This window comes from Megalobrama amblycephala, linkage group LG8 (assembly GCF_018812025.1).
Source record: "Megalobrama amblycephala isolate DHTTF-2021 linkage group LG8, ASM1881202v1, whole genome shotgun sequence".
NCBI classification, from domain to species: domain Eukaryota; kingdom Metazoa; phylum Chordata; class Actinopteri; order Cypriniformes; family Xenocyprididae; genus Megalobrama; species Megalobrama amblycephala.
The window spans coordinates 32,045,202-32,072,152 of NC_063051.1; the positions used below are offsets into that span (position 1 = coordinate 32,045,202).

The following is a 26,951-nucleotide window of genomic DNA, read 5'->3' on the forward strand; positions in this document are numbered from 1 at the left end:
AAATAGTTTTATAGTTGTGGCCTAATGGTAAGGGAGTCAGACTGGTAACCCGAAGGTTGCGGGTTCGATTCTCAATACAGGCAGAGAATAACTGAGGTGATCTTGAGCCAGGCACCTAACCCCCAATTGCTTGGAAAGGAAAATGGCTTCACACAGCTCCGGGTGTTTATGTGTTCACTACTCCTAATGTGTGTGCACTGACTTAGATGGGTTAAATGCAGAGGACAAATTCCAAGTATGGGTTACCATACTTATCCCTTAAAAATGTCTCTTTCTTTCACTTTCAAATTACCAGTTTCTAAACCTCTTCCACCTGATTAATCTGAAAAAGTAAGCGAGGCGAGCAATTTATTGAGACATGAAACTAAAAATTAAACATGAGACATGAAACAATATTCAAATCAGTGGTCATCATCAATATGGGTTTGAGTTAAAGGCAAACTGGTGTTTATTGTACAGCACTTTTGCATATGAGTTCATATTACACAAACCGTAACAAAGACTTTTTTTTTTTTTTTTGCATGTAAAAGTCATAAAAATTGTTTCAATACAAAAACCAGGTGCATTACTTCATGTACAATGAAATATACTTGACATTATCCAATTAAAATACAACACATAAACATGCCATGGGATAGGACCAAAAGAAACAGTTTGTCAAATGTAGGCTTCACAAAGCACGTTTCCAGAATTGACATGGTAATTATAAATACACTGTAATTGCTACAAACTACAGTTTGGGTCCAGTGCTAATAATTGGCTATATTAGACTAGACTAGAGTATTCAATCACATTAAGTGATAAAATATGTCAGCAAAAAATTATTTTGGAAAGAAAGCATTTGTCATGTCTTTCTTGAAGTAATTGTTTTAAAGTATAATACGTTTAACCGAATGCTCCTAATTCACACTATTCACGACACTCATTCCTTTGGCTTAGTAATTAATGCTCATCAAAAATACATTTACAAAAATAATTTTATCTTACTTTACTTATCTCTCCAATTAATTTAACCTCATCTCAGAGCCGTCCTATGCCTCTGATGATTGTCAGCTAGTTATTAAAATGAAGCAGTGCTATCATAAATGAGGTCAATCATTAACTAATGGTCATAACATCAAACCATTATTACTCGTCTTCCAGGAAAACAACATAATAAGGACCTGAAGTGCTTCTTTTTTTAACCCATCAGATCAAACAGCACTATAAAATTTATCTGATATAAAATGAATAAATGAATAAAAAAACAGTGCAAAAACACAATCCTTAAGAATTAAAATACATTGTCCAGCTCAACGCACTTATAATTGATTCTCGAGGGCAACATTCAGGTAATATATATGAAAAATGAAAAACAGATGAAACCCTGTATTACAAAAGGCACTTTTTTCCCACAAGATAGATAGATAGATAGATAGATAGATAGATATCAATTAATAAATTCCCTGAGAATCAAACCTATGACCTTGGTGTTGTCAGTGTCATGCACTACAGCACTACATAAATGTTGACATAAATGCAGAAGTAACAAAGTACAAACCGCTCATCTTTGTGCTTTGAGTCTGACCATGTCTTTTAGAATAGATGCCAGATTGTCATGCTGCAGCCAATCAGGAGACTTGCTTCATCATGGGAAGGACCAGTGTTTTGGTTAAAGTGTAGCGAACCTCAGGCATCTGCTTGAAACGCTGAAAAGTTTGGGAGCTCACTGCTCTATTCACCTTTGTCAAAATAGAGTTTATGTCCTTATTCCTGCCAAAAAAAGAGATAAAAAATTAGTTACATGAGTAGGTCGTCCTACTCTTTAAAACATTAGTGTTTACAAATGCAGTGTGGCCATATGCATTCCCAAACTTAGATGGTGATGTGACTGATCAGACCACAATGTGTTTTCAAGATGCATTGCACTACTTTTGATAAACTCAAACTGGATGTTAACACCAAGTGCAAATAGGCTTTTTATTCACGCACTTTAAAAAATGCTGGGTTGTTTTTTCTACCCAAACATTGAGCCTGTTGGGTCATATTTTTGGGTTATTTTTTCCATGGTTGGGTAGTTTTTGTGTAATCTAGCCAGCAGCTGTTGGGTTAGAGGCTGGTCAATCTCACCTGACAGTTGAAACAATGCACTCCTCCCCACCCGCTCTCTGACGCAACAACCCAGCGGTGTCTTTACTACAGCAGCCCAGCTGTTGGGTTACACAGAGCATGAGCCTTTTGCATCCTCGTCAGGATAGCAGATCTCAACGCCTCTGACCTGGTGCTTTGTTCAGTGAAATAATTGTTTGTATACATTTATTTTGTTTATAAAATCTTTACAGTGCTGTTAATCATTTTATTTAATGCAATGCAATATACAGAGATGAGATGTGAGTGAGCTGAATGTGTCAGTCAGCATCGGTCCTCTTGCAGGATGGAAATGTCTTTTTCCTTGAATAAACTGATTTTTATTTGTTATAATACTGAATATTATTAATTTGGATGTTAAAATATGTTCTCAGAACTCTGTACTGTTTGTTTATGTGCAGGTTATAAGGAGCCTGTCAAGATATCTTTTGGCTATGAGAAACGCAGAGCAGCTCTCCCGCCGAACAGCGGCCCATCACCGGCTTTCAGCACACCGCTGCAATTACGACAGGAATATATGTGAAAATAGAAGAAACCTAATCAAATCATGCACTTAACTCACCTTGGACAGCCATCTTCCAGCTGCTTGCAGAGCTCCTGGATAAAGACAGATCCATTTTTTACATGGCGGTAAGATTTGCAGTGCTCCACTGATGCTATTCCAATGAGGAAATCAGCACTTTTAGGGATACTCTGGAATGCTGCAGTATCCTGAGAATCCTCCTCAAATGTTCCTTCTTCTGTGGTGCTCTCATGTCCATCAGTCATCCACAAACCTTGCTGGGCCTTATTACCCTGACAGGCCTGAATGAAGAAAAGCTTGGGCTTGCATGCTAGTGTGTGACATTCAGCAAAAGGCTGTGTGAGTTCACAGATCGGAACTTGGTCTCCATCTATTCCCAGAACAGACCCTTTCTCTCCATGGGAGAGGACGCAGCAGACAAAAGCATCCATTTGAGAGTGATCCCTCTCTGCAAACTCCTTTATCACATTTCGAATATCCTTTGCTTGCAAATCATCCCGCACCTCAACTTTGAAGAACATGTTCTCAAACACTCTGGTGAGATCATCTAGGAGACAAAGTAAAGTACAGTTAAGTCGTCACCATAAAACCATGTTTGACATTCAGTAGTAGACTATGTTAAAGTCGGCATGAAACAGAAGTTGTTATAGTCTTTTCTTTCATATTGCGATGTATAGCTGAGTAACAGCTTCTCGAACAAAAAAAAATGTAGGACGGGACATGATTTTGTCTATTGGGAATTGATTGGATGGTTATGGTTTGCTATTGCTGTGATCTCATGTGAGTGACAGGTTGCCCCACCCTCATGCTGGTAAACGCATCATTGGTAAAGAGAAGATATGTCGTTGTAAGAGGGAGGGGAAGTTATTTTTATTAAAGATTACGAGGGCACGTGAATGTAAGAAAATGTACCTTTATCTTTCTCTGTCCCTTTTCGGTTTCCAAGTGACGTGTTCCCAAAGTTATAGTTGTTGATGATCAAACAATACCCAAGAGGTCTATGTGACATGGAATAAAATTCCTCCTGTTTTGTCACTGTAAAATATAGACGGGTTAGGAGAAGGCTATGCATGGCTAATATTCTGGTTTGCTAATATAAAACAGATTGTAAATGACTTACCTGCATGCTTCTTTTTAGGGTAATGGTCAGGAATATTGCTGGTGGATTGAAGGGGCTCCCGCTTTCTTTTAGGTAAATTAGGTAAAGTCTTTTGAACACACTTGTTGTTTTCTTTGGCTCCCTACATGACATAAAAATAGAAAAATACTATTAATGATATAATACAATGTAATAATTGTTCAAAAACATAATTTTCTCAAACAGCATGTACCTAATCTAAATAACAGGACATTTAGGCTTTAGTATGGAAGCTTGTTTCCCCCATGAAATAAAAAATAAAAAAGTTAATTGCGACTTTTTATCTCACAATTCTGACTTTTTTTCTCTCAGAATTGCGAGATATGAACTCACAATTGCGAGTTATAAAGTCAGAATTGTGAGATATAAAGTCAGAATTGTGTGATATAAAGTCAGAATTACTAGTTATAAAGCCAGAATTGCATGTTAAAAACTTAACATGAATCTCGAACAAAAGAACAAAAGAATCTCGAAATTCTGACTTTATAACACAATTCTGACTTCTGATATCATGCAATTGTTTGTATCTTGTAATTCTGAGAAAAAAGTCAGAATTGCGTGTTAAAAACTCGCAATTGCGAGAAAAACCTGCGACTATATCTTGCAATTCTAACTTTATAACTCGCAATTGTATTTATATTTTGCAATTCTGAGAAAAGTCAGAATTGTGAGATTAAGTTAGAATTGCATATTAAAAACTGCCAATTGCGAGAAAAAAATTCTGAATATAACACGCAATTGTGACTTTATATCATGCAATTGTGATTTTATATCTCATAATTGTGACTTTATAACTCGCAATTGAGTTTACATCTTGCAATTGTGACTTTATATCACGCAATTGTGACTTTATATCACGCAATTGTGACTTTATAACTCGCAATTGTGACTTCATATCACGCAATTGTGACTTTATATCACGCAATTCTGACTATAACTCCCAATTCTGACTTTATATCACGCAATTGTGACTTTATATCACGCAATTGTGACTTTATATCACGCAATTGTGACTTTATATCTCGCAATTGTGACTTTATATCACGCAATTGTGACTTTATATCACGCAATTGTGACTTTATATCTCGCAATTGTGACTTTATAACTCGCAATTGTAACTATTTCACGCAGTTGTGACTTTATATCACGCAATTGTGACTTTATAACTCGCAATTGTGACTTTATATCACGCAATTGTGATTTTATATCACATAATTGTGACTTTATAACTTGCAATTCTGACTTTATAACTCGCAATTGAGTTTACATCTTGCAATTCTGAGAAAAAAGTCAGAATTGTGAGATTAAGTTAGAATTGTGTATTAAAAACTGCCAATTGCGAGAAAAAAATTCTGACTATATCACGCAATTGTGACTATCACACAATTCTGACTTTATATAACACAATTCTGACTTTATATCACTTTATAACTTGCAATTGTGACTTTATATCACGCAATTGTGACTTTATATCTGGCAATTGTGACTTTATATCACGCAATTGTGACTTTATATCACGCAATTTTGAATTTATATCACGCAATTGACTTTATAACTCGCAATTGTGACTTTATATCACGCATTTGTGACTTTATAACTCACAATTGTGACTATATCACGCAATTGTGACTTTATAACTCGCAATTGTGACTTTATATCATGCAATTGTGATTTTATATCACGCAATTGTGACTTTATATCACGCAATTGTGACTTTATAACTCGCAATTGTGACTTTATATCACGCAATTGTGACTTTATATCACGCAATTGTGACTTTATATCACGCAATTGTGACTTTATGTCACGCAATTGTGACTTTATAACTCGCAATTGTGACTTTCTATAACACAATTGTGATTTTATATCACGCAATTGTGATTTTATATCATGCAATTGTGTCTATATCACGCAATTGTGACTTTATAACTCGCAATTGTGACTTTATATCACGCAATTGTGACTTTATATCACGCAATTGTGACTATAACTCGCAATTGTGACTTTATATCACGCAATTGTGACTATATATCACGCAATTGTGACTTTATAACTCGCAATTGTGACTTTATATCACGCAATTGTGACTTTTGTAACTCGCAATTGTAACTTTATATCACGCAATTGTGACTATAACTCGCAATTGTGACTTTATAACTCGCAATTCTGACTTTATATCACGCAATTGTGACTTTATAACTCGTAATTGTGACTTTATATCATGCAATTTTGATTTTATATCATGCAATTGTGATTTTATATCACACAATTGTGACTTTATATCACGAAATTGTGACTTTATATCACGCAATTGTGACTATAACTCGCAATTGTGACTTTATATCACGCAATTGTGACTTTATATCACGCAATTGTGACTTTATAACTCGCAATTGTGACTTTATATCACGCAATTGTGACTTTATATCACGCAATTGTGACTTTATATCACGCAATTGTGACTATAACTCGCAATTGTGACTTTATATCACGCAATTGTGACTTTATATCACGCAATTGTGACTTTATAACTCGCAATTGTGACTTTATATCACGCAATTGTGACTTTATATCACGCAATTGTGACTTTATAACTTGCAATTGTGACTTTATATCACGCAATTGTGATTTTATATCATGCAATTGTGACTTTATATCACGGAATTGTGACTTTATAACACGCAATTGTGACTTTTGTAACTCGCAATTGTAACTTTATATCACGCAATTGTGACTTTATAACTCGCAATTGTGACTTTATATCATGCAATTTTGATTTTATATCATGCAATTGTGACTTTATATCACACAATTCTGACTTTAAATCTTGCAATTGCAAGTAAAATTCAAGAATAAAAAGTCAGAATTACCTTTTTAATTATTTTATTTAGTGCCAGAAACAAGCTTCCATACTAAATGTAATACTTACTTGTGAATTCCTCCTAACAGCTTTCTTTTTCTTTAATTCTGATGCTTTGCCCTTCTCTTGCCCATTCTTGGAAGCCTGACTTGTTTTTTTATAGTTGCTGAAAATTCCAGTTTCATCCATCTGAGAGTAATTAAAAGGACTGTAATGAGACAGAATCGTATGTTTGTACATCCACACAACAACAACAATTATATAATACACGGGTTTAAAAACCAAAATATGCAACAAATTTAGAACGTAAAAAAATCAAGTGTTGGTGCATGCGTCAGTTCTGTGTGGTAGAGTACAAAGAAAAGCACTGCTTTTCAAAAGCCCGCGAACAGACTTTTAAAAGCAGGAAGTTACTTTCTCTTCGCGGGCTTTTGAAATGTACATAAACATGAACATGCACTCACATAAACACTAAGCACTCACCTCCATCAACTCGAGAAAAGAGCTAAATTGCCTGAATAAACAGTGCAGATCAGTCTAGAAGGAGAATATTTTGATGGGCTAATAGTCTGTGGGCACAGGTGTGCAGTGCACGGATTAACCGAGTGGACTGCAGAGAGCAGAGAAATGAAAGAGAGAGCGCGCAGACAGCAGAGCCCGGGAATCTCCGCCCTCGAGAGAAAATTAAATGGCCGTCATAAATAATAACATGACAGCGAACTCTAGGGCAAAGGTTTTTAAACCTTTTGATGCCACGGACGCCTAAATATGATGTTCCCTTTGCGAGGGACCCCTTTCTTAACTAAATGTTACAGTAAAAAAAATGCTAGCAATATTGTCTGGAAAATACTTTCTATTCTTACTTTCTATTAAGCTTACAGTTTATCACCATAGATGTAGCTATAAACCTGAAGAGAATACTGATCCTTCATTAATGAATAACTACATAGGAACAAATTAATAATGCATTATTACACACTAACTAGTAACTACTATTAACTAACAAGAAACTCTGATTAATGAATTAGTAAATAATAGTGCTCAGTTGAAGGTAACTACTGTTTTTTCATTCCTCCCAGAGAACTAAGAACTACTAGTATACAGGTTCATAATTAACATGAATGTATAATTAATTATAAAGTGAAGGTCATGGTAACCCACTAGTAATGACTGAAGTATTACCAAATCCTTCAGAAGGAATTACTAATTATTTGGATCACATTCTAAAGTGAGAAACATGATAACTCTCTAGTAACTACTGAAGTCATTGTAAACTTTTGAGGTTTTTGTACAGTTTTTGTACAGTAATTCCTTCTGATGTATTTGGTAACACTTAAACAATTACTAGTGGGTTACCATGATCTTCACTTTAGAATACTGATCCAAATAAGTAGTAGTTACTTTAGAGTTATGTTATAACTCTTGAGTTATTACTATCCAATACTATCCAATACTTTAACCTCAAAAGTTTACAATGACTCCAGTAGTTTCTAGAGAGTTATCATGTTTCTCACTTTAGAATACTGATCCAAATAATTAGTAATTCCTTCTGAAGGATTTGGTCAATACTTCAGTCATTACTAGTGGGTTACAATGACCTTTACGTACTTTAGAATTAATTATACATTATGCATTATTCACATTAATTATGAATCTGTATATATAGTTCTTAGTAGTTCTCTGGGGGTATAAAAAACAGCAGGGGCGGACTGGCCATCTGTGTGATCTGGAGAATCACAGAACAGCCGGTACTCCAGGACGGCCGATGGGCCGGCCCACCACCCGCCACGCACGCAGTCATCACCTGTTTTTTTCCCCCACTAATCTGTTTCACACTCCAGTACTGTAGGTGGCAGCAATGCACCTTAGTAGTCCTCTGGGAGGTATGAAAAAAACAGTAGTAGTAGTAATAGTAGTAAGTATACTACAGCATGTGTCAAAGTTTGATGGATGACCTGACCTTTGACCTCTGACCTTTATGACATATGATATTAGCCCATGGGATATATCCCCTCCCCCCAAAAGTTGACCTTTGACATTGGTTATGAATGTCCTATGAAATACCTATGGTGTTGACCTGTGGGTCATTTGTAGGGTGGAACAAATTGATGATTTTTGAACTTTAACCGTGCAAATTGGAAGTCCTGAGGGTAATTTTTGGGTCACATGAGGGTCACATGAGCGGTGTGACAGCATCCGCATTCCAGCTCATCTCTAATCTTCCTGCGCAAATGAGAAAGGAACAAGTTTCTAGAACCAAAAAGAATCAAGAATCAAAATAACAAAAGAATAAACATGGTATATTTGAGACATTTTTACACATACACTGATAAATGAAATGTCAATGATTTGATTTATTAAGACTTTAAATATATAATTTAAAAACTAAAAAGATTTAATTTGAACAACTGTTTAATTGTAAAAGATGTAATTTAAACTTTTACATTTATGCTTTGAAAATAAAAGATAGCACGGACAAAATGTTTCATCCACCCCCACTGACCTTTTTGTTTTTGATTATTATTTCATTCAAAATCAAGTTTTTAAAAAGGAACATATATTTAACCCAGTGGTTGGGTTCAATGTTTGCCCAACTTGCTGGGTAGTATTATTTAACTCAACTATTGTTTAAAAAATTACTATATTGCTTAAAATGCACCCAAAATATGTTGGAAAAGAACATTTATTGAATATTTAACAAATGAACATTTGTTAATTAGTTTAATGAATAATGATTAAACAATAAACATTTATTAAGTTGCTTATTAATAAATGTTAACCTTTTGATTATTATTGTTGGCTCATAATTATGTGTCTGATTTTTAATTTCCAACCTATTTTGGGTTCATTTTAAGCCAGCAATACAGTCATTTTTAAACAATAGTTGGGTTAAAACAACCCAATCGTTGGGTTTGTCCATTTTCAACCCAACTTGGGTTGTTTTTAACCCATGGCTTATTTCTTTATATTGGAAAAGTATTTGCGTACCAAATATAGGACGTTGTCTGAAAGAAACAGTAATAATATATCAATGGGAAAGATAACTTTTGTTTTAAGGAATAGATATAAGATCTCTTGGGGATGGTTTGGGACCTTTTTAAAAATAAATAAATAAATAAATAAAAAGATGATGTATATTAATATAAGTTATGGAAAGTTTTTTGGTGTTCTTGTACACATGTATTTTAACAGAAAGAACATGTATGCAGTTAAAATGTAATAACATAATAATGGGGAAAATCATCTATAGTACATTACAGCGTCAGTTTTCTGTTTTATGATGCAAAACATTATACTAACATAAGAATTTGCAGGGGAAATTAAATTAAAAAAGACACTCTTAAGAATATTTAATTATTGCATTCTTTTATGTACATCAGATATATCAATGTTAAGGTCTTTAACAACTTTAAACTCTCTGGTTTTTAGTTAATCCAGAAACATCAAAAGATCTGTAACAGAATTGAAAACTAGATCATTTAGACTGCTGATATAAAATCGGCATCACACTTAACATTATAGTTTTAAAAATATTTGTGCCCAGTATCAAATATAAATGTTTTATTACTCCTAAATGGCATAGTTTAAACAAGATCATAGAAATCTGTTCAGTAAAGTTTAACTAAAAAAAAATGTCTTTAATAATTAAGACCAGAACTCACAGAGACAGCGAGATCAATATGAATCTATAGTACCAAAGATGGTCCCTGAAAGATTAATATAGAGACTGAGTAACGGAATAATGGACTCTTGTCCAGCGTGAATCCAGTCATACAGAAGTCAATCAAAAGCTTCAGTCCATGGGAAGAACCAGCTTCTTGGTGAGGGTATATCGAGGTTCAGGCATCTGCTTGCGGCCTTTCAAAACTTTGGTGCTCACTTCACGGTTTACTTTTGTGAGGATGGATAAGATATCCTCATTTCTATCAGAAAAAAGCAGACAAGCAGACTTTACTATGTATCCATCTAAATTAAACCATGAATATTCAACAGGAGCATTTTCTCATTTTGAGGGAGGCAGTGTCTCTTTAAAGACAAAAAAGTATTTGACAAAAAAGGTGATCAAACATTGTAGACCAACATTTTTCTGAAGTAACACATGACACCAAGAACACCAATGGATTAAGGTGTAACTCTTTTGCCTGTGGGGTATTTTGGGGTAAACATAAGACAGAAAAGGGGCACAGTGTGTAGGGGGGCGTCTGGCAGATGAACATACTCTTCCATTACTCTTCCACTGCAAATGATGCATACAGCCGTCTGCCGGAAGCTAGTTATTATAGTTAATAAAGCTTTAAATATGAATATTTTTCTTACAAAAACTCATCGCTTCACTTCAGAAGTCCTTTATTAACCCCCTGGAGCCATATGGATTACTTTGTTGGGCTTCAAATCTGGCTTGAGTGTGAGTAAATCATGGGATAATTTTCATTTTTGGGTGAACTAAACTTTCAAGTAAATGTCACGGGCTGGCTGGAGTTAACTCAGGCCCTGTTTCCACCTAGTATTAAAGGGTTAGTTCACACAAAAATGAAAATAATATCATTAATTACTCATCCTCATGTTGTTCTAAACCTGTAAGACCTTCGTTCATCTTCAGAACACAAATTAAGATATTTTGATTAAATCCGGTGGCTCAGTAAGGCCTGCATTCACAGCAATGGTACTTGGTAGATCCATAAAGGTACTAAAAACATATTTAAATCAGTTCATGTGAGTTCGGTGGTTATATCTTCTTAATATTATAAAGCGACGAGAATACTTCTTATGTGGCAAAAAAAACTAAATAATGACTTTTCAGCAATATAGTGATGGGCTGATTTCAAAACACTGCTTCAGAGCTTTACAAAGCTTTATTATTAATCAAAATAGTGATTCATAAATATGCAGCGTTGTGATATAATTCATAAATATGTGGTAAAAAAACAAAAAAAAAACAACATCAATCTTTTACTTTTAATAATGCACTCATAGAAAAGGTGTATTCATGGTCAGTCATTGTATGCTTCTTGAATGCTCACCAATGCTGCATTTATTTGATAAAAAAAAACAGTAATATTGTGAAATATTACTGTAATTCAAAATAACAACTAAAAAGGAAGCAAATTTTTTTAAGCTACATTTTCAACAGCCATTACTCCTGTTTAATCCAAACATTCTACGCTGATTTGGTGCTCAAGAAATATTTCCTATTTTTATGAATGTTGAAAACAGCTGTGCTGCTTAATATTTTTGTGGAAACCGTGATACATTTCTTAAGGATTTTAAATAGAAATTTAAAAAAAGACAGAATCTATTTGATATATAACATATTTGTAACATTTTAACATGTCCATACTATCTCTTTAGTTTAATTTAATATGTCTTTGCTGAATAAATATATTATTTTCTTTAAAAACTAACCCCAAATTTTTCACTGGAGGTGTATGTATGAATAGGCTTTCTTAATCTGCATAAATGGGTCAAACTGGTGGAAACTAAAGACTGCAAAGTAAACATCACAGAACTGGAATATGAATTTCTACAGACCCAACAAAGGCACATCTGAGAATTCCAATGAATATTTTTCATTCAGTGTTTTTAACTCACCTGGGGCAGAATAACTCCAGCTGTCTACAGAGCTCCTGGATATAGATAGACCCATCTTTAATGTGGCGAAAGGACTGGTAATGCTCTACTGTGGCCATTCCGATTAGGAAATCAGCTTTTATGGGAACCTTGCGCAATGCAGGATTATAATCATCTTCCTCAAATGTTCCTTCTTCTGTATCGTTCCCTTGTCCATCTGCTGTCCATACACCGTTCTGGGCCTCTCTTCCTTGGCAGGCTTGAATGAAGAAAAGCTTGGGTTTGCTTGTTAGTGTGTGACATTCAGCAAAAGGCAGTGTGAGTTCATGGATTTCAACTGGTTTAGCATCTACGCCCAACACAGCGCCTTTCTCTCCGTGCGAGAGGACACAGCAGACAAAAGCGCCCATTCGAGTATGATCCTTTTTTGCAAAATTCTTCATCGCATCTTTTATATCTGAGGCTGTCAGATCATCCAGCACCTTAACTATAAAATGCATTTTCTTAAACAATCGGGAAAGAGCATCTACAGAGACAGAGAGAAAGTTCATTTAGAAGTCACAATTTTAAGGAATGCATATGAAATTTAAAAAAAAAAAGTTAATACCAAAATACCTTTATCCTTCTCAGTGCCTTTTCGGTTGAGATGTGAGGTCCTTTCTTCAAAGTTGTAGTTGTTGATGATTAGACAGTATCCAAGAGGCCGTTGAGTCAGGCTGTAATATTCTGTATCTGACTCTGGAATCTGATGAATGCAAAGCAAATCACATTAAAATTACATTTTTTATTTTTATATCATTTCACAAATAGCCAGTACGCAACATACATACATTTTATTAATAGAAATCTGTTGTTAAATCATATATTTGTCACAGCGGTGGCACTATGGAAATTAAAAACAGCCATTTGTGATTAGAGTATGTGCCTTGATGAAGAAGTTCAAATCTGTCAGCTGCGGGACTAATGGGTTCAATTAAAGGATTAGTTCACTTCGGAATTAAAATTTCCTGATAATTTACTCACCTCCATGTCATCCAAGATGTTCATGTCTTTCTTTCTTCATTTGAAAAGAAATTAAGGTTTTTGAGGAAATAATTCCAGGATTTTTCTCCATATAATGAACTTCACTGGGGTTCAACGGGTTGAAGGTCCAAATGTCAGTTTCAGTGCAGCTTCAAAGAGCTGTACATGATCCCAGACGAGGAATAAGAGTCTTATCTAGAGAAACCATCAAAATGTATATACTTTTTAACCACAAATGCTTGTCTTGCACTGCTCTGCAATGCGCCACACATTACGCATTAATCATGTTGGAAACAATGGAACAAAGGAAGAGGAAGAAAGTACCGAGCAAGTGTTTACAAAGCGAAATTGCAAAGACTAAGTTAAATGCCCTTTACAAAAAAAGTAAAAAAAAATTTATGTCGGATCATTTTGAATTTGGAGGAGAAAATAAGATGGAGTTTTTCGCCCTACCGCGGTACTTCCAACATGATTATGTAATGCACATCGCATAGCAGTGCAAGATGAGCATTTGTGGTTAAAAAGTATATAATTTTTAGAAAATGACAGATCATTTCTCTAGATAAGTCTCTTATTCCTCGTCTGGGATCATGTAGAGCTCTTTGAAGCTGCACTGAAACTGACATTTGGACCTTCAACCCATTGGACCCCAGTGAAGTCCACTATATGGAGAAAAATCCTGAAATGTTTTCCTCAGAATCCTTCATTTCTTTTCAACTGAAGAAAGAAAGGCATGGACATCTTGGATGACATGGGGGTGAGTAAATTATCAGACATTTTCATTCTGAGGTGAACTAATCCTTTAAAACAGTCGATCATAATGACCCTGATCCATAAACTAATCAAATGATGTGAAATCCTGGATGTGTACTGATTCACCAATCCTCATGAAATAATCCATTATCTTTTGAAAACAGTGTTTCAAACCCACCCACACAACTTTTTGTTCATTTTCAGTTTAATTTAAATGAAGCGCTCTTCACCAGGATCCAGAAGAATCCAGAAGTGTTGCCCGATACCTTGTTTGTAATTTTCATAGTAGTGTGAAACTATAGAACTGTAAGCCACATCATCTATAGCAATGGTGCATCGAATAGTTTCTCATTCAACTATAATTTAAAGACCCCTTGTGGTGAAAAACAAGTTGTTCATATGTCTATGTGGTATTTTTAATATGCTTTAAGACAAACCATGTTCAAATTCATAAGTCATCACCATTGCTGAGTATTTTCTCCTTAAAACTACAGTGAAAAAAAGTGGTTTGAAATCGCAATCAATCACGTCAAAGTGCGGGCGGGCTTTAGCATATCATTACTATGCTGCAATTGTGAAGCAGGGGAGTCTCAAGAGAAGCCAGGTTATCCTGGTATATTTTCCTGTTAATATGAAAAATCGGGTACATTTAGCAATATAGAGGGTGAATTATGTATATGATGTATATTACGACGTTATGATGAACTATATGCCTTTCTCCACTGACGTTCTGAGTTGTTCAGATCTTTTCTAAAGATGCTGATTGTTAGAAGGCAGCTGTCTGACTCTGAGATGAAGAACGTGAACATGGTTTGTGTAACATTAGCAATACATTATTAGCTGTTTGATAAAATAGTCAAGGAAATGCTAATCAAATTAATTACCATTATGTGTCCGCATTATCATTCTGATGCATCAACATGAATGCAAGCCTGTATAATTCACTCTTCCACTTCTTCTTCTGAATCAGTTTCTGGTTCAAACATACAGGCCTCTGGCTGAATTAAACCAGTATTTCCACTTGTCATTGTGCAGTGTTTACTACAGTAAGGTTGACCAAGAGGATCTCTGAGCTGGTGTGAGTGCGTGGAGGCGGGGCTAATTTGCATAATCAATGTCCGCGTATACTAATTGAAGCAAGGGTGTAGAGTTACATTCTATTTTAAGGCATGAATCATTTTTTTCACTGGAAAAAAAAAAAGTGTAAACATTTCATTTTGGTGAGTTTCAAAATGATTGACTACATGGGGACTTTTAACAATGAAACTATTAGGAATAAAAAGTAATCAAACTTTCTTTTACCGTGGGTACAGGGTCTGAATCGGCGTCAAGCGAGGCAACAGAAGAGCCTCTCCTCCCTAAGAAAAAGTATATAAGGTGGAAGACAGATACATTTAGAAAGACCATTCATGTTGTGTATAATGTTGTGTTAAGCAATGTATAACAACTTACGTTCATCTCCTCTCTCTATTGGCATCTGGTGTGTTGGTGGCAAGAGGAGGGAAGAGAAACATTATATTGCATTAAATTGCAGTATATTTATCATTACACTCTGTATTGGAATGTGACTACAACTATTATTAACTGTTATTTTCAAAAGCTCTTCATTTCGACAATGTTAATTTATGTGAAAATGTTCACTGCAGATATAAGCTGTAGATGTGTGGTTCTCAACAACCCCAAAAAAGGATTGTCATTCTATTGGGATACAGTCATGGAAAGCAGGGTAAAAAACAACAACACTAAATGTAAATAATAAAATGCATTTATGCAGTTATGTTAGCAAAACAAAAAGGGTTTGTATGTTTTTGTTGTAAAAAGAATCACATCGAATCAGTCTTGATCCAAAACCACCGTGTTCTCTTTTATTTCACGCGCCTCTATCTTCAGTCATGCCTTATGACGTCATCCACATGAGGCCGTGACTTAAAGTGAAACCACACATAATGCAACATCCCCCTTCTTCCAGAGGTAGGCAAACTAGTGAAAACATAGCAACGAAAATAAATACAATCAAGAACAAGACATCTGATAACAAAGAATAAGTGCAATAAGGGAAACGTTTCTGCACCAAAATTACATAATGCTTGAATAAGAGTAATAACGAACTAGATTTGCATAACACATATCAATCAGGTCAAAACATAATCTTCGTAACGTTGGTTAGGGCGGCTGACTCTTCCAGAACGAGTCACCAGTGAACACTTGTTGTCTGTGTCAGTGTCACAACCCACTTTAGGGGACTGAGGCTGTTGCATGGGCTCCTCTTCATTGGATGGTGTTGTGAGAGCTCCAGCATTTGTCAGTAATGGGAGATCTTCCTCAGAGTCATCCGGGAGAGGTTCAGAGACCTGGAGGAGGTGTCGTCTGTTCCTGATGTACTTGGTACCCTGTGATGTGACTACATTTGGTGCTGTGCAGGGGAATTTACAATTGCGAGTCTGTCAAAACCATGTTCTGTTTGCATTCTGACAGTTTTTCAGAGCAGGTAGCTGATGTGCATTTCTGTCTTTTCCCCTCATTCTTTGTTTTGTGAGTGCTTCTTTCAAGTTAGTTTGGACAACAGGGTGAAGCATGGCCGTGGTCACTGGGAGGAAGGTCCTTGTTTGCCTGTAAAACAGTCTTTGTGCAGGGGAAGGTAAGGCATCCCGGGGAAGATTCCGAAGATGAAGAAGGGCAGCATGGATGTCAGTATTGTCACGGTAGCATTTTTCCAGAAGGTGCTTGGCAGATCTGACTGCATGCTCAGCCAGCCCATTGGACTGAGGATAGCGAGGGCTGCTGCGAATATGCTTAAAGTCCCATGTGTGCGCAAAATCTGAAAACTCGTTGCACACAAACTGAGCAGCATTATCAGTCATGAGAGTATGTGGGACACCATGTACTGAGAAATGTCTTTTTAGCTTTGCAATGACTGTGACACTCCTCATATCTGGAAGGTGGTCTAGCTCAAACCAGCCAGAGAAAGGATCCACAAGGACCAAATATGTTTTTCCATGCCAATCGAACAGGTCAGCAGCAGTGAACGACCATGGAAGATCCGGGATGTCATGCAGCTGTAGGGGTTCTTTTGTTTGATGGGATTGGAGTGCGTTGCAGGGTGCACAGCGAGAGATTTCAGAGTCAATATCACAGTACATTGATGGCCATTACATCGTTTCCTTTGCTCTGCGCTTAGTAGCTGTGATGCCGGGATGGCCCTGATGTAGTTGAGCAACATAGAACGTTTGCTGTGTGGATGGGATGATAAATCTTTCCCCACGAAGCAGCAAATCTTCCTGAACGGTCAGCTCATCTCTCATTGAGAAGAAAGGACGCAAGCAGTATGGAAGTTCTTTTGAGGTAGCTGGCCAACCCTTGCTGATCATATCAGAGAGCTGTTGGCATGTGACATCTTTTTGCACAGCAGCCCTTAGTTCCTCTATCTGACAAGAAGAGAGTACCTGGATAGTTATGACCTCCAACAGGTCATCAGTGAGTTGTGGCTCAGATATGGAAAGATGGGCCCGGGACAATGCATCAGCCACAAACAGCTCCTTACCACGTTTGAATATCACATCTAGGTGGTAGCGATGCAGTTTCATCATCATACCCTGTAAGCGGGGTGAGCAGGGCCGCGTAATCAAGAGTCACAGGCGCAGCGGACACTCACGCAGGAATACAACCAGGACAGTGGCATAGCGTGTGGGTATGCACGTGCATATGGTCCTGGGTGGATTGGTGGCTTAACACCAAGGTATACTTCGGGTGTTCACATCGCGTAATTTTCATCCTCAGGAGGGTTCGCGGACGTCCGCACTCCCCGTCCGCGTGAAGGCTAATTTTTGTGATAGCACGGACCGTGTGTGTACTGTACAACAGCCCATGCGAAAGTGAATTGAGTGCTTGAAAACAAAAGTCTACTAGATAGTGCGCAGTGCACACGCCGAACGCATCTTTCCGCAGCCACATACTTTTAAAGGCTCGCACGCACATACTTCATAGAAATTAAGTATAGAAATAATGCTGTCATAGCTTGCTAAAGCCTATCTATGCTAAATGTTACTACTAAAATCATTAAGGAGCTGAATAAATGGACAAAGAAAGGGTCCATACCATGACTTACTGATGATCTATTGTATTTGACCGTCATTTTTAAAGTGGGTTTCTGAACTAATGTAATGTAAGTAGTACAGAATTTGAAATGAGTCATATTGGTTTTCTGAAAAAAAAAAAAAAAAAAAAAAAAAATTGCATCTGAAATGATGTTATGATCATTCTGGAAATTCCAAAGCCAGAGTCGAATCGGTCGAATTTATACTTGGACTTGTTAAAAAGCCTTTTTTTTTTATTTTAATTTTATTTTTAACATTTTTGAAATAGATCAGCAATGCAAAGTCATAATGATGGAGGAGCGCATATGAGCCTACTGTAGTACTGTTGTTGTCAATCCTAGAAATGTTTTTACCATTTTTGTCTGCATGTTTTAAATTGATAATATCTTATTCATAGTAAAATCTTGGGACTCATTCGCATAAGATGCACAATTATGGATGGCTGCGCTACATGTGAAGTTCAGGCAGTAACAGCAAAACACCAAAGATTAAAATATATTGAGAATAAGATCAATATCAGTACTGATTAAAAATTATAATTGTTAACAATTAATTTGCGTCCACACAGCTAAAATGTTTATCTGTTTTAGATCCATGTTGTGTGCACTGTGCACTTTTAGGCTATTGGATGTACATTGACGAGTCTCCGTCGTTTTGTCTCTCATGCTGGCAGGGATGAGGGCTTTGAAAAAGACTGATATTGTTCAGTTTGACATGCGTTTCTGATGCGGAAAGATGATCCTTTACCTCGCTGTCAAGGGGGGTGGGGGTTGGGTGCCTTTGCATTCGTATAGCCCAGGGCACCGCAAAGGCTTAACGCGGCACTGGGGGCGAGGCTTTGTTGAGTGGCTTCTTTAATATGGTTATCAAGGGCTGATGATCAGTTTCTACAGTGACTGGCCATCCGTAGACAAAATCATGAATTTTTTTTGTCGCAAACATGAATGCCAGCATTTCTTTTTCAGTTTGAGCATAACGAGATTCAGTGGGCGTGAGAGCCCTTGATGTGAATGCCACAGGCCGTCCTCGCTTAAGGCATACTGCACTCATGCCATGTTGGGAGGTATCCGCCGAGATCACCACTGGTATGAACGAATCAAAACACTGCAGAACTGGGGGGTTAGTCTTGTGAAAGCCTCGTCATGAGTCTCATGCCAGCACCACTCCGAATCCAGATGAAGCAACTGTCTCAAGGGACCGGTGATATCACTGTATTGGGGAATGAATTTTGACAAGTAATTTGTCATTCCCAGAAACTGCTGTAGCGCCTGTTTGTTCTGAGGCGTTGGCATGGTCACATAATGCTTTAGTTTTTTCAGGGTCAGGTTTGACACCATCACTAGTTATTAAGTGACCAACATATTGGACCGAACTGATTCTGAATCTGCATTTGTCAAGGTTGAGTTTCATGTTGATGGCGCAAATTTTGTTTAGTACCTGTCGTAAGCGCTCATCGTGTTCTTCATGCATCCGGCCCCAAATGAGGATGTCGTCAACTACAATTTCACAAGGCTGTCCAGCAAACAACTGCTCCATCGATCTCTGAAAGTTCTCACTGCCTGTTGAGATTCCATACGGCATCCTCAAGAACCTGTAACTGCCAAACGGAGACATGAATGTGGTTAATTTGGATGAGGCATCATCAAGGGGAATTTGCCAAAACCCGCATTTGGCATCCAGAATGGTAAACACTTTAGCACCAGGCATATCTGATCTGTTCAATTGTTTTTAGGAGATGCCTAGGTCTGAGGAGGGCTTTGTTAAGATGTACTGGTTCTATGCAAATCCTGAATGACCCTTCTTTTTTCTTTGCTGCCACCATGGCTGATACCCATTCCGTTGCCTCAGTTACAGGTGTTATAACGGCCAAAGTGCAGTCATGTGATCCAATTCTGCTTTCACTTTTTCTTTCATGGCTATTGGTATTTTTCCGGGTGCACAAATTACTGGGCTCACTGTGTTATCCAGTCTCATAGGATATACGACTGGCAGGCTGCCAATTACTTCACAATCAAAAAGATCTCTGTATTCACTAGTGATGGGTACCAAAACCCGGTATTAAATTGGCCCCGGGGCTAAATTATGAAAGACCGGTGTATCGATAAGCTCTGACGCTAACGGTTCTGCTTATCGGTACTGGAGAAATTATGAAGAAAATACACGTACATTTATTGTTGCTATATAGACATTATCTTGCAAATTCTATCTCGCCAGAGTCGCCAGCTGTGTCTGTATGCAATAATATTAGGACATTTGTCTATGATGCATTTTTGCTTTCGCAATCCAGAAGAGAGATCGCGCTCACGCAGAGGAGCTACAGCGCACGCAGCCGCTCACAACATGAAATCCTGTTTAATTATGACGATGGAGGAGAGAACTAAACAACTAAACATCTGCTTACACTTTAGGCCTGTGATATTAAGCTAATTTTATTTTTGGTTTCGATTTTGGCTTCCAAGGATCAGAAAGAAGATATCTGAGGTTAAAAATTCTCTTCCACAGCTGTGCGCGTTCGTTCCTCCCTAAACCCAAACTTAACGTAAGAATCAGCACAATCGGCGATTGTTGTAAAATGCAGTCTTTTCTGTTTCTAAATTGCAGTAAATGTTTGATAATTATTATCAACGTTTTAAAACGTTGAAAGCACAATAATCCACGCAAGAGACGCTGTTCCTCAGGCTGAATTGTCTGTGCGCTCCAAAACGGATCGCAAATAGACAAACAAATTACACTTTGGGCTTCAGGTGCACGTCCAAACGATCAAATACACACAAAAGTATGTTAAAATGATCGGATTGGAGCGTGTTTAACAGCTACTAAAACAGTTTATAACGTAAGTGTACATGAACAGCTGGGACAAAATCCTTCATGATACCCATCCCTACCCACTGAGCAAATTACGTCCAGAAGACGTCTTTTTCAGGTCTTGTCTCAGGTTGAAAAGACGTCCACTGAGGGGCCAGAATGAAAGTTTTTATGACGTCTTTTTTGGACGTCTTCTGAACATCCGATATAGACGAACACGCAGAATCACCAAAGGAGAAAAATCACAATTTTTAAGCCACCATCGTGGAGATGAGTGTTTGCTTTAGTTGGGCTCTTGACCCTTGCCTTATTAATATTAGAATTTGTTTGGGCTGTTAACTCAGTCATAACAGCCAGACAAGCAAAAAGAAATGATCAGGTGTTGGTTATGTTTTCACATAATCATTGTTTGACCTGAATCACTGAACTCATCTAGAGCCCAATCTCTGAGTTAGATTTACATTATTGATTATAGCAGCACTGTGATTCTATAGCGGAAGATCAGCTTTATCAATGCGATTCACATGATTTCAGAAAAGGTGTGTTGAACAGAAAAAAAGCTTCTAATTAAGGCACACACAGACATCAAGAATCATCCTGTGAATCTCAACAGTGGTGACCATCAAAAAGCATGTTGCAGTGCATTCTGGGAGCAACCAATCAAAATTCATCCATGGCTCCCATCATGCATTGCTGCATGAATAAATTATGAACTTAATTTTTTTAGTAATTTCCTTTATTCTCATATTTTATTTTGTTCTGTTTATGTGACTTTTTAGTAGCTTGTTTTCTAATGTTCAGAGTTGATCTGTTGATCAGAATATGTTGCTTGTCACCGTCGTTGAGATTCACAGGCTGATTCTTGATGTCTGTGTGTGCCTAAGAGAATTTTTTTTTTTTTTGCTCAGAACAACTGTTTGTGAAATCCTTCAGATTACATTGATAAAGCTGATCTTCTGCTGTAGAATCACAGTGATGCTATAATCAATAATGTAAATCTAACTCAGAGATTGGGCTCTAAATGAGTTCATTGATTCAGGTCTAATAATGATTATGTGAAACATAACCAACACCTGATCATTTCTCTTGGCTTGTCTGGCTGTTATGACTCAGTTAACTGCCCAAACAAACTCTAATATTAAGAAGGCAAGGGTCAAGAGCCCAACTAAAGCAAACACTCATCTCCACGATGGTGGCTTAAAAATTGTGATTTTTCTCCTTTGGTGATTGTGCGTGTTCGTCTATATCGGATGTCCAGAAGACGTCCAAAAAAGACGTCATAAAAACTTTCATTCTGGCCCCTCAGTGGACGTCTTTTCAACCTGAGACAAGACCTGAAAAAGACGTCTTCTGGACGTAATTTGCTCAGTGGGTAGTATTCACATACCTCAGGTGCTTCAGGATGCAGCATGTGTACATCAGGCCCCAGCTGGATAAGTCCCATAGCGATGCTATCCTGTAAACCAAGAATAGGTTTCACATCCTGATCAACTACATGGAATTTAAACTGGCCGCGGATGCAATGCAAAACAGCCGTTCCCACAGTTGTTGAATTGTCTCTCCTCCATACGCCACGAGATTGACTTTCCCTGTCGTGTTGATATGGATGGTGTGATTGGTGGTGGCACTATTCAGCATCCGTTTGGATATCACATTACATTTGGCGCCCGTATCAACCTTTACTTTCAATTGGCCAAGTCCGTTTTTTAATTTTAGAAATGTGAAAATCTCACCCTTCTGATTGGTGAGCTCAACTGAGTCACAGAAAAAAATGTCCTGCACATTATCCTCAGGTTGTGCATCTAGCTCATGTATTCTATCCTTTTGCTGGACCCTGGGCTGGTGGAAAGCTTTAACACCAACTGGGTGTGCAGGTGCGGACCTGTCGCATCTCGCGAAGCGGTTTAGTTTACCACAGTTGTTGCAGCGTTTGTTGCATGCATAGCACATACTTTTTTCTGACGAATGCTGACCATTACAGTTTGAGCAACGAGTTTTTTGCAGAGCACATACTCCTGTGTCTGTTCTCAGCTGATTCATACTCCTTTCTAACTCTTCATGTAGCAGACATATGTTTACAGCCTGGTCCAGGGTGAGATTTTTTTCACAGAGTAAGTGTTTACGAACAGTGTCATTTTGTATACCGCAAACTATGCGGTCTCTAATGAGTTCATCTTGCAGCGACCCAAATTCACACTTTCTTGCCAAGATTTTCAAAGTGGAGACATAGTCTTGCACAGATTCGCCAGGTTTTTGAACAGCTATATTAAACGCGTATCTATCCATGAATACGTTTTTTGCGGCTAAGCACACTTCAGAGAATTTGGCTAAAAGTACCTCTGGATCCTCGTGATCTTCCCCATCCGCATAGACAAACGTTTCGGCTTTGTCAACTGCTTCAGGACCGGCTAAATTCAACAACGTATATGCTTGTAGCCTACTTTCTTTGATTTATCTGACAGACCCGCAAAGCAGTAGATGCTCCATTCCTTTTCAAACTTTCTCCAGTTATCAGCAATGTTGTCGTCAAAAACCAGCAGATCGATACGGCGAAGTCCAGCATGTTTTTGTTGTAAAAAGAATCACATCGAATTTAGTCTTGATCCAAAACCACCGTGTTCTCTTTTATTTCAAGCGCCTCTATCTTCAGTCATGCCTTATGATGTAATTCACATGAGGCTGTGACTCAAAGTGAAACCAAAACACACATAATGCAACATCTCCCTTCTTCCAGAGGTAGGCAAGCTAGTGAAAACATAGCGAAAATAAATACAATCAAGAACAAGACATCTGATAACAAAGAATAAGTGCAATAAGGGAAACGTTTCTGCACCAAAATTACATAATGCTAAAAGTAATAATGAACTAGATTTGCATAACACATATCAATCAGGTAAAAACATACTGTGGGTACGGAAAGTATTCAGACCCCCTTAAATTTTTCACTCTTTGTTATATTGCAGTCATTTGCTAAAATCATTTAAGTTCATTTTTGTTCCTCATTAATGTACACACAGCACCCCATATTGACAGAAAAACACAGAATTGTTGACATTTTTGCAGATTTATTAAAAAAGAAAAACTGAAACATCACATGGTCCTAAGTATTCAGATCCTTTGCTCAGTATTTAGTAGAAGCACCCTTTTGATCTAATACAGCCATGAGTCTTTTTGGGAAAGATGCAACAAGTTTTTCACACCTGGATTTGGGGATCCTCTGCCATTCCTCCTTGCAGATCCTCTCCAGTTCTGTCAGGTTGGATGGTAAACCGTTGGTGGACAGCCATTTTTAGGTCTCTCCAGAGATGCTCAATTGGGTTTAAGTCAGGGCTCTGGCTGGGCCATTCAAGAACAGTCACGGAGTTGTTGTGAAGCCACTCCTTTGTTATTTTAGATGTGTGCTTAGGGTCATTGTCTTGTTGGAAGGTAAACCTTCGGCCCAGTCTGAGGTCCTGAGCACTCTGGAGAATGTTTTCGTCCAGGATATCCCTGTACTTGGCCGCATTCATCTTTCCCTCGATTGCAACCAGTCGTCCTGTCCCTGCAGCTGAAAAACACCCCCACAGCATGATGCTGCCATCACCATGCTTCACTGTTGGGACTGTATTGGACAGGTGATGAGCAGTGCCTGGTTTTCTCCACACATACCGCTTAGAATTAAGGCCAAAAAGTTCTATCTTGGTCTCATCAGACCAGAGAATCTTATTTCTCACCATCTCGGAGTCCTTCAGGCGGGCTTTCATGTGTTTTGCACTGAGGAGAGGCTTCCGTCGGGCCACTCTGCCATAAAGCCCCGACTGGTGGAGGGCTGCAGTGATGGTTGACTTTCTACAACTTTCTCCATCTCCCGACTGCATCTCTGGAGCTCAGCCACAGTGATCTTTGGTTCTTCTTTACCTCTCTCACCAAGGCTCTTCTCACCCGATAGCTCAGTTTGGCCGGGACGGCCAGCTCTAGGAAGGGTTCTGGTCATCCCAAACGTCTTCCATTTAAGGATTATGGAGCCCACTGTGCTCTTAGGAGCCTTAAGTGCAGCAGATATTTTTTTGTAACCTTGGCCAGATCTGTGCCTTGCCACAATTCTGTCTCTGAGCTCTTCAGGCAGTTCCTTTGACCTCATGATTCTCATTTGCTCCGACATGCACTGTGAGCTGTAAGGTCTTATATAGACAGGTGTGTGGCTTTCCTAATCAAGTCCAATCAGTATAATCAAACACAGCTGGACTCAAATGAAGGTGTAGAACCATCTCAAGGATGATCAGAAGAAATGCACAGCACCTGAGTTAAATATATGAGTGTCACAGCAAAGGGTCTGAATACTTAGGACCATGTGATATTTCAGTTTTTCGTTTTTAATAAATCTGCAAAAATGTCAACAATTCTGTGTTCAATATGGGGCGCTGTGTGTACATTAAGGAGGAAAACAAAATGAACTTAAATGATTTTAGCAAATGGCTGCAATATAAAAAATGAGAAATATTTAAGGGGGTCTGAATACTTTCCGTACCCACTGTAGTCTTCGTAACGTTGGTTAGGGCGGCTGACTCTTCCAGAACGAGTCACCAGTGAACACTTGTTGTCTGTGTCAGTGTCACAACCCACTTTAGGGGACTGAGGCTGTTGCATGGGCTCCTCTTCATTGGATGGTGTTGTGAGAGCTCCAGCATTTGTCAGTAATGGGAGATCTTCCTCAGAGTCATCCGGGAGAGGTTCAGAGACCTGGAGGAGGTGTCGTCTGTTTCTGATGTACTTGGTACCCTGTGATGTGACTACATTTGGTGCTGTGCAGGGGAATTTACAATTGCAAGTCTGTCAAAACCATGTTCTTTTTGCATTTTTCAGAGCAGGTAGAACCCAAGAGGTGACACTTTGATACTATTTTTCTAACAGCCACTAGATGGCGCTCCGGTAGCGCGGCCGCCATTATGGGCTGAAAATATTACAGTTTTTCTCGATTGCTTAAACACTATAACCAGGCTTTTGAACTAAAATTTCAAAACCATAACGCCATTTATCAAAAAGCACACCCATTTCCCTAAACTATAAACACTATTCCCCTGTTTTGACACATGAATCAGATTTGTTGGACTGTCACTGCAAAATTCTACACACAAATCCCTTCATTTCTCATTGCCTACACCATGTTGTCATTTAGAAAGCACTAGCATTCAGTATTGTTCACGCAAGTCAGCGTAGCTTGAGCACAGTTAGCACACAGTTATCCACGTGGAAACACTAAGAGTCAAAATTTATCACACACTAATCAGAACCTTCAACAGAGAGATAAAAGAGCCCGAGTCAGTTCATTCAGTTTTGGAACAATGGATCCAGAGAGACGTGATTGAAAAGGTCGAGGACACCAGAGAGGAGGAGGAAGAGGAGGAAGAGGATGAGCAAAAGCAGTAAGGAGTGGAGAAAGAAGTGAAGGAAAAGGAAGAGGAGGAGGAGGAGGTGCAAGAAGACAAGGAGGAGTCTCAGATGAAATTCCTACCACTATTGACCATGTCCTTGTCCATGGTATGACTATGAGGCTGGGCAATGAGTTCAGCCAAACTTAAGTTGCTTCACCATCGCCTCGATCATAAGAATCTTCAGAGAGGAAAACAGGTAAGTGTATCTCAGTGTACTCTACTGTAACTTTTGAGTGCTGTACTCTGTTACAACACATGCATCAAATTGACTTACATACAGGTAGAGTTTCTGTCTGCTTCCATTTTGTAAAAATGTATTACAGCTACAGTAATCAGTACTTGTATTTTTGTAGGACACAGAAGATGGAATGGAAGAAGCCTGACTAGACTTTTCAGTTGATGCATGCCAGGGGTAGATCAGGCATGCAAGAGGATTTCCCCCCCGCTGCCAGTACAGTCTGTGATGTTGACGAGATTCTCTAGCCTGTCCCAGACCAAAGATGTGATGCTGGGGCAGAATATTTTTTTGTTGTTCTTTGGTGTATTGTACTGTACAGTTAAGGAATAAAAAATGTGCAAATGTATACATGTGTTCATCATGTGAAAAGGGAGAACCACAAGCAACACAACTTATTACTGGTTTTTGTTT

The 26,951-nt window shown here is 38.0% G+C and overlaps 3 protein-coding genes across 6 annotated transcripts in view; all 3 read right to left on the reverse strand.

The window, feature by feature from the left end:
- Positions 1 to 424: 424 nt before the first annotated feature.
- casp8l1 (caspase 8, apoptosis-related cysteine peptidase, like 1) lies at positions 425 to 7,622 on the reverse strand. 3 transcript variants are annotated; one of them, XM_048200590.1, is made up of 6 exons: positions 7,132 to 7,622; positions 6,718 to 6,837; positions 3,771 to 3,891; positions 3,563 to 3,685; positions 2,690 to 3,197; positions 425 to 1,752 (listed from the first exon to the last, which is right to left on the reverse strand). In XM_048200590.1, the coding sequence occupies exons 1-6, from the start codon at positions 7,135 to 7,137 to the stop codon at positions 1,611 to 1,613; spliced, it is 1,020 nt and encodes a 339-aa protein (XP_048056547.1). In that variant the 5' UTR covers positions 7,138 to 7,622; the 3' UTR covers positions 425 to 1,610. The 3 variants fall into 3 exon arrangements, with proteins under 3 accessions (XP_048056547.1, XP_048056548.1, XP_048056546.1); XM_048200591.1 differs by having other exon boundaries at positions 6,718 to 6,856; XM_048200589.1 differs by having other exon boundaries at positions 6,718 to 7,622.
- Positions 7,623 to 8,710: 1,088 nt separating this feature from the next.
- LOC125274324 (caspase-8-like) lies at positions 8,711 to 12,782 on the reverse strand. 2 transcript variants are annotated; one of them, XM_048200598.1, is made up of 2 exons: positions 12,238 to 12,782; positions 8,711 to 8,871 (listed from the first exon to the last, which is right to left on the reverse strand). In XM_048200598.1, the coding sequence occupies exons 1-2, from the start codon at positions 12,765 to 12,767 to the stop codon at positions 8,811 to 8,813; spliced, it is 591 nt and encodes a 196-aa protein (XP_048056555.1). In that variant the 5' UTR covers positions 12,768 to 12,782; the 3' UTR covers positions 8,711 to 8,810. The 2 variants fall into 2 exon arrangements, with proteins under 2 accessions (XP_048056555.1, XP_048056553.1); XM_048200596.1 differs by having other exon boundaries at positions 8,711 to 8,898.
- The window catches only part of LOC125274321 (caspase-8-like), a 28,796-nt gene continuing 12,160 nt past the window's right edge, over positions 10,316 to 26,951 (reverse strand). The window contains exon 10 of the mRNA XM_048200593.1: positions 10,316 to 10,571. Within this exon, the coding sequence (XP_048056550.1) occupies positions 10,442 to 10,571 (130 nt within the window). The 3' untranslated portion in view covers positions 10,316 to 10,441. The remainder of the gene's footprint in view (positions 10,572 to 26,951) is intronic.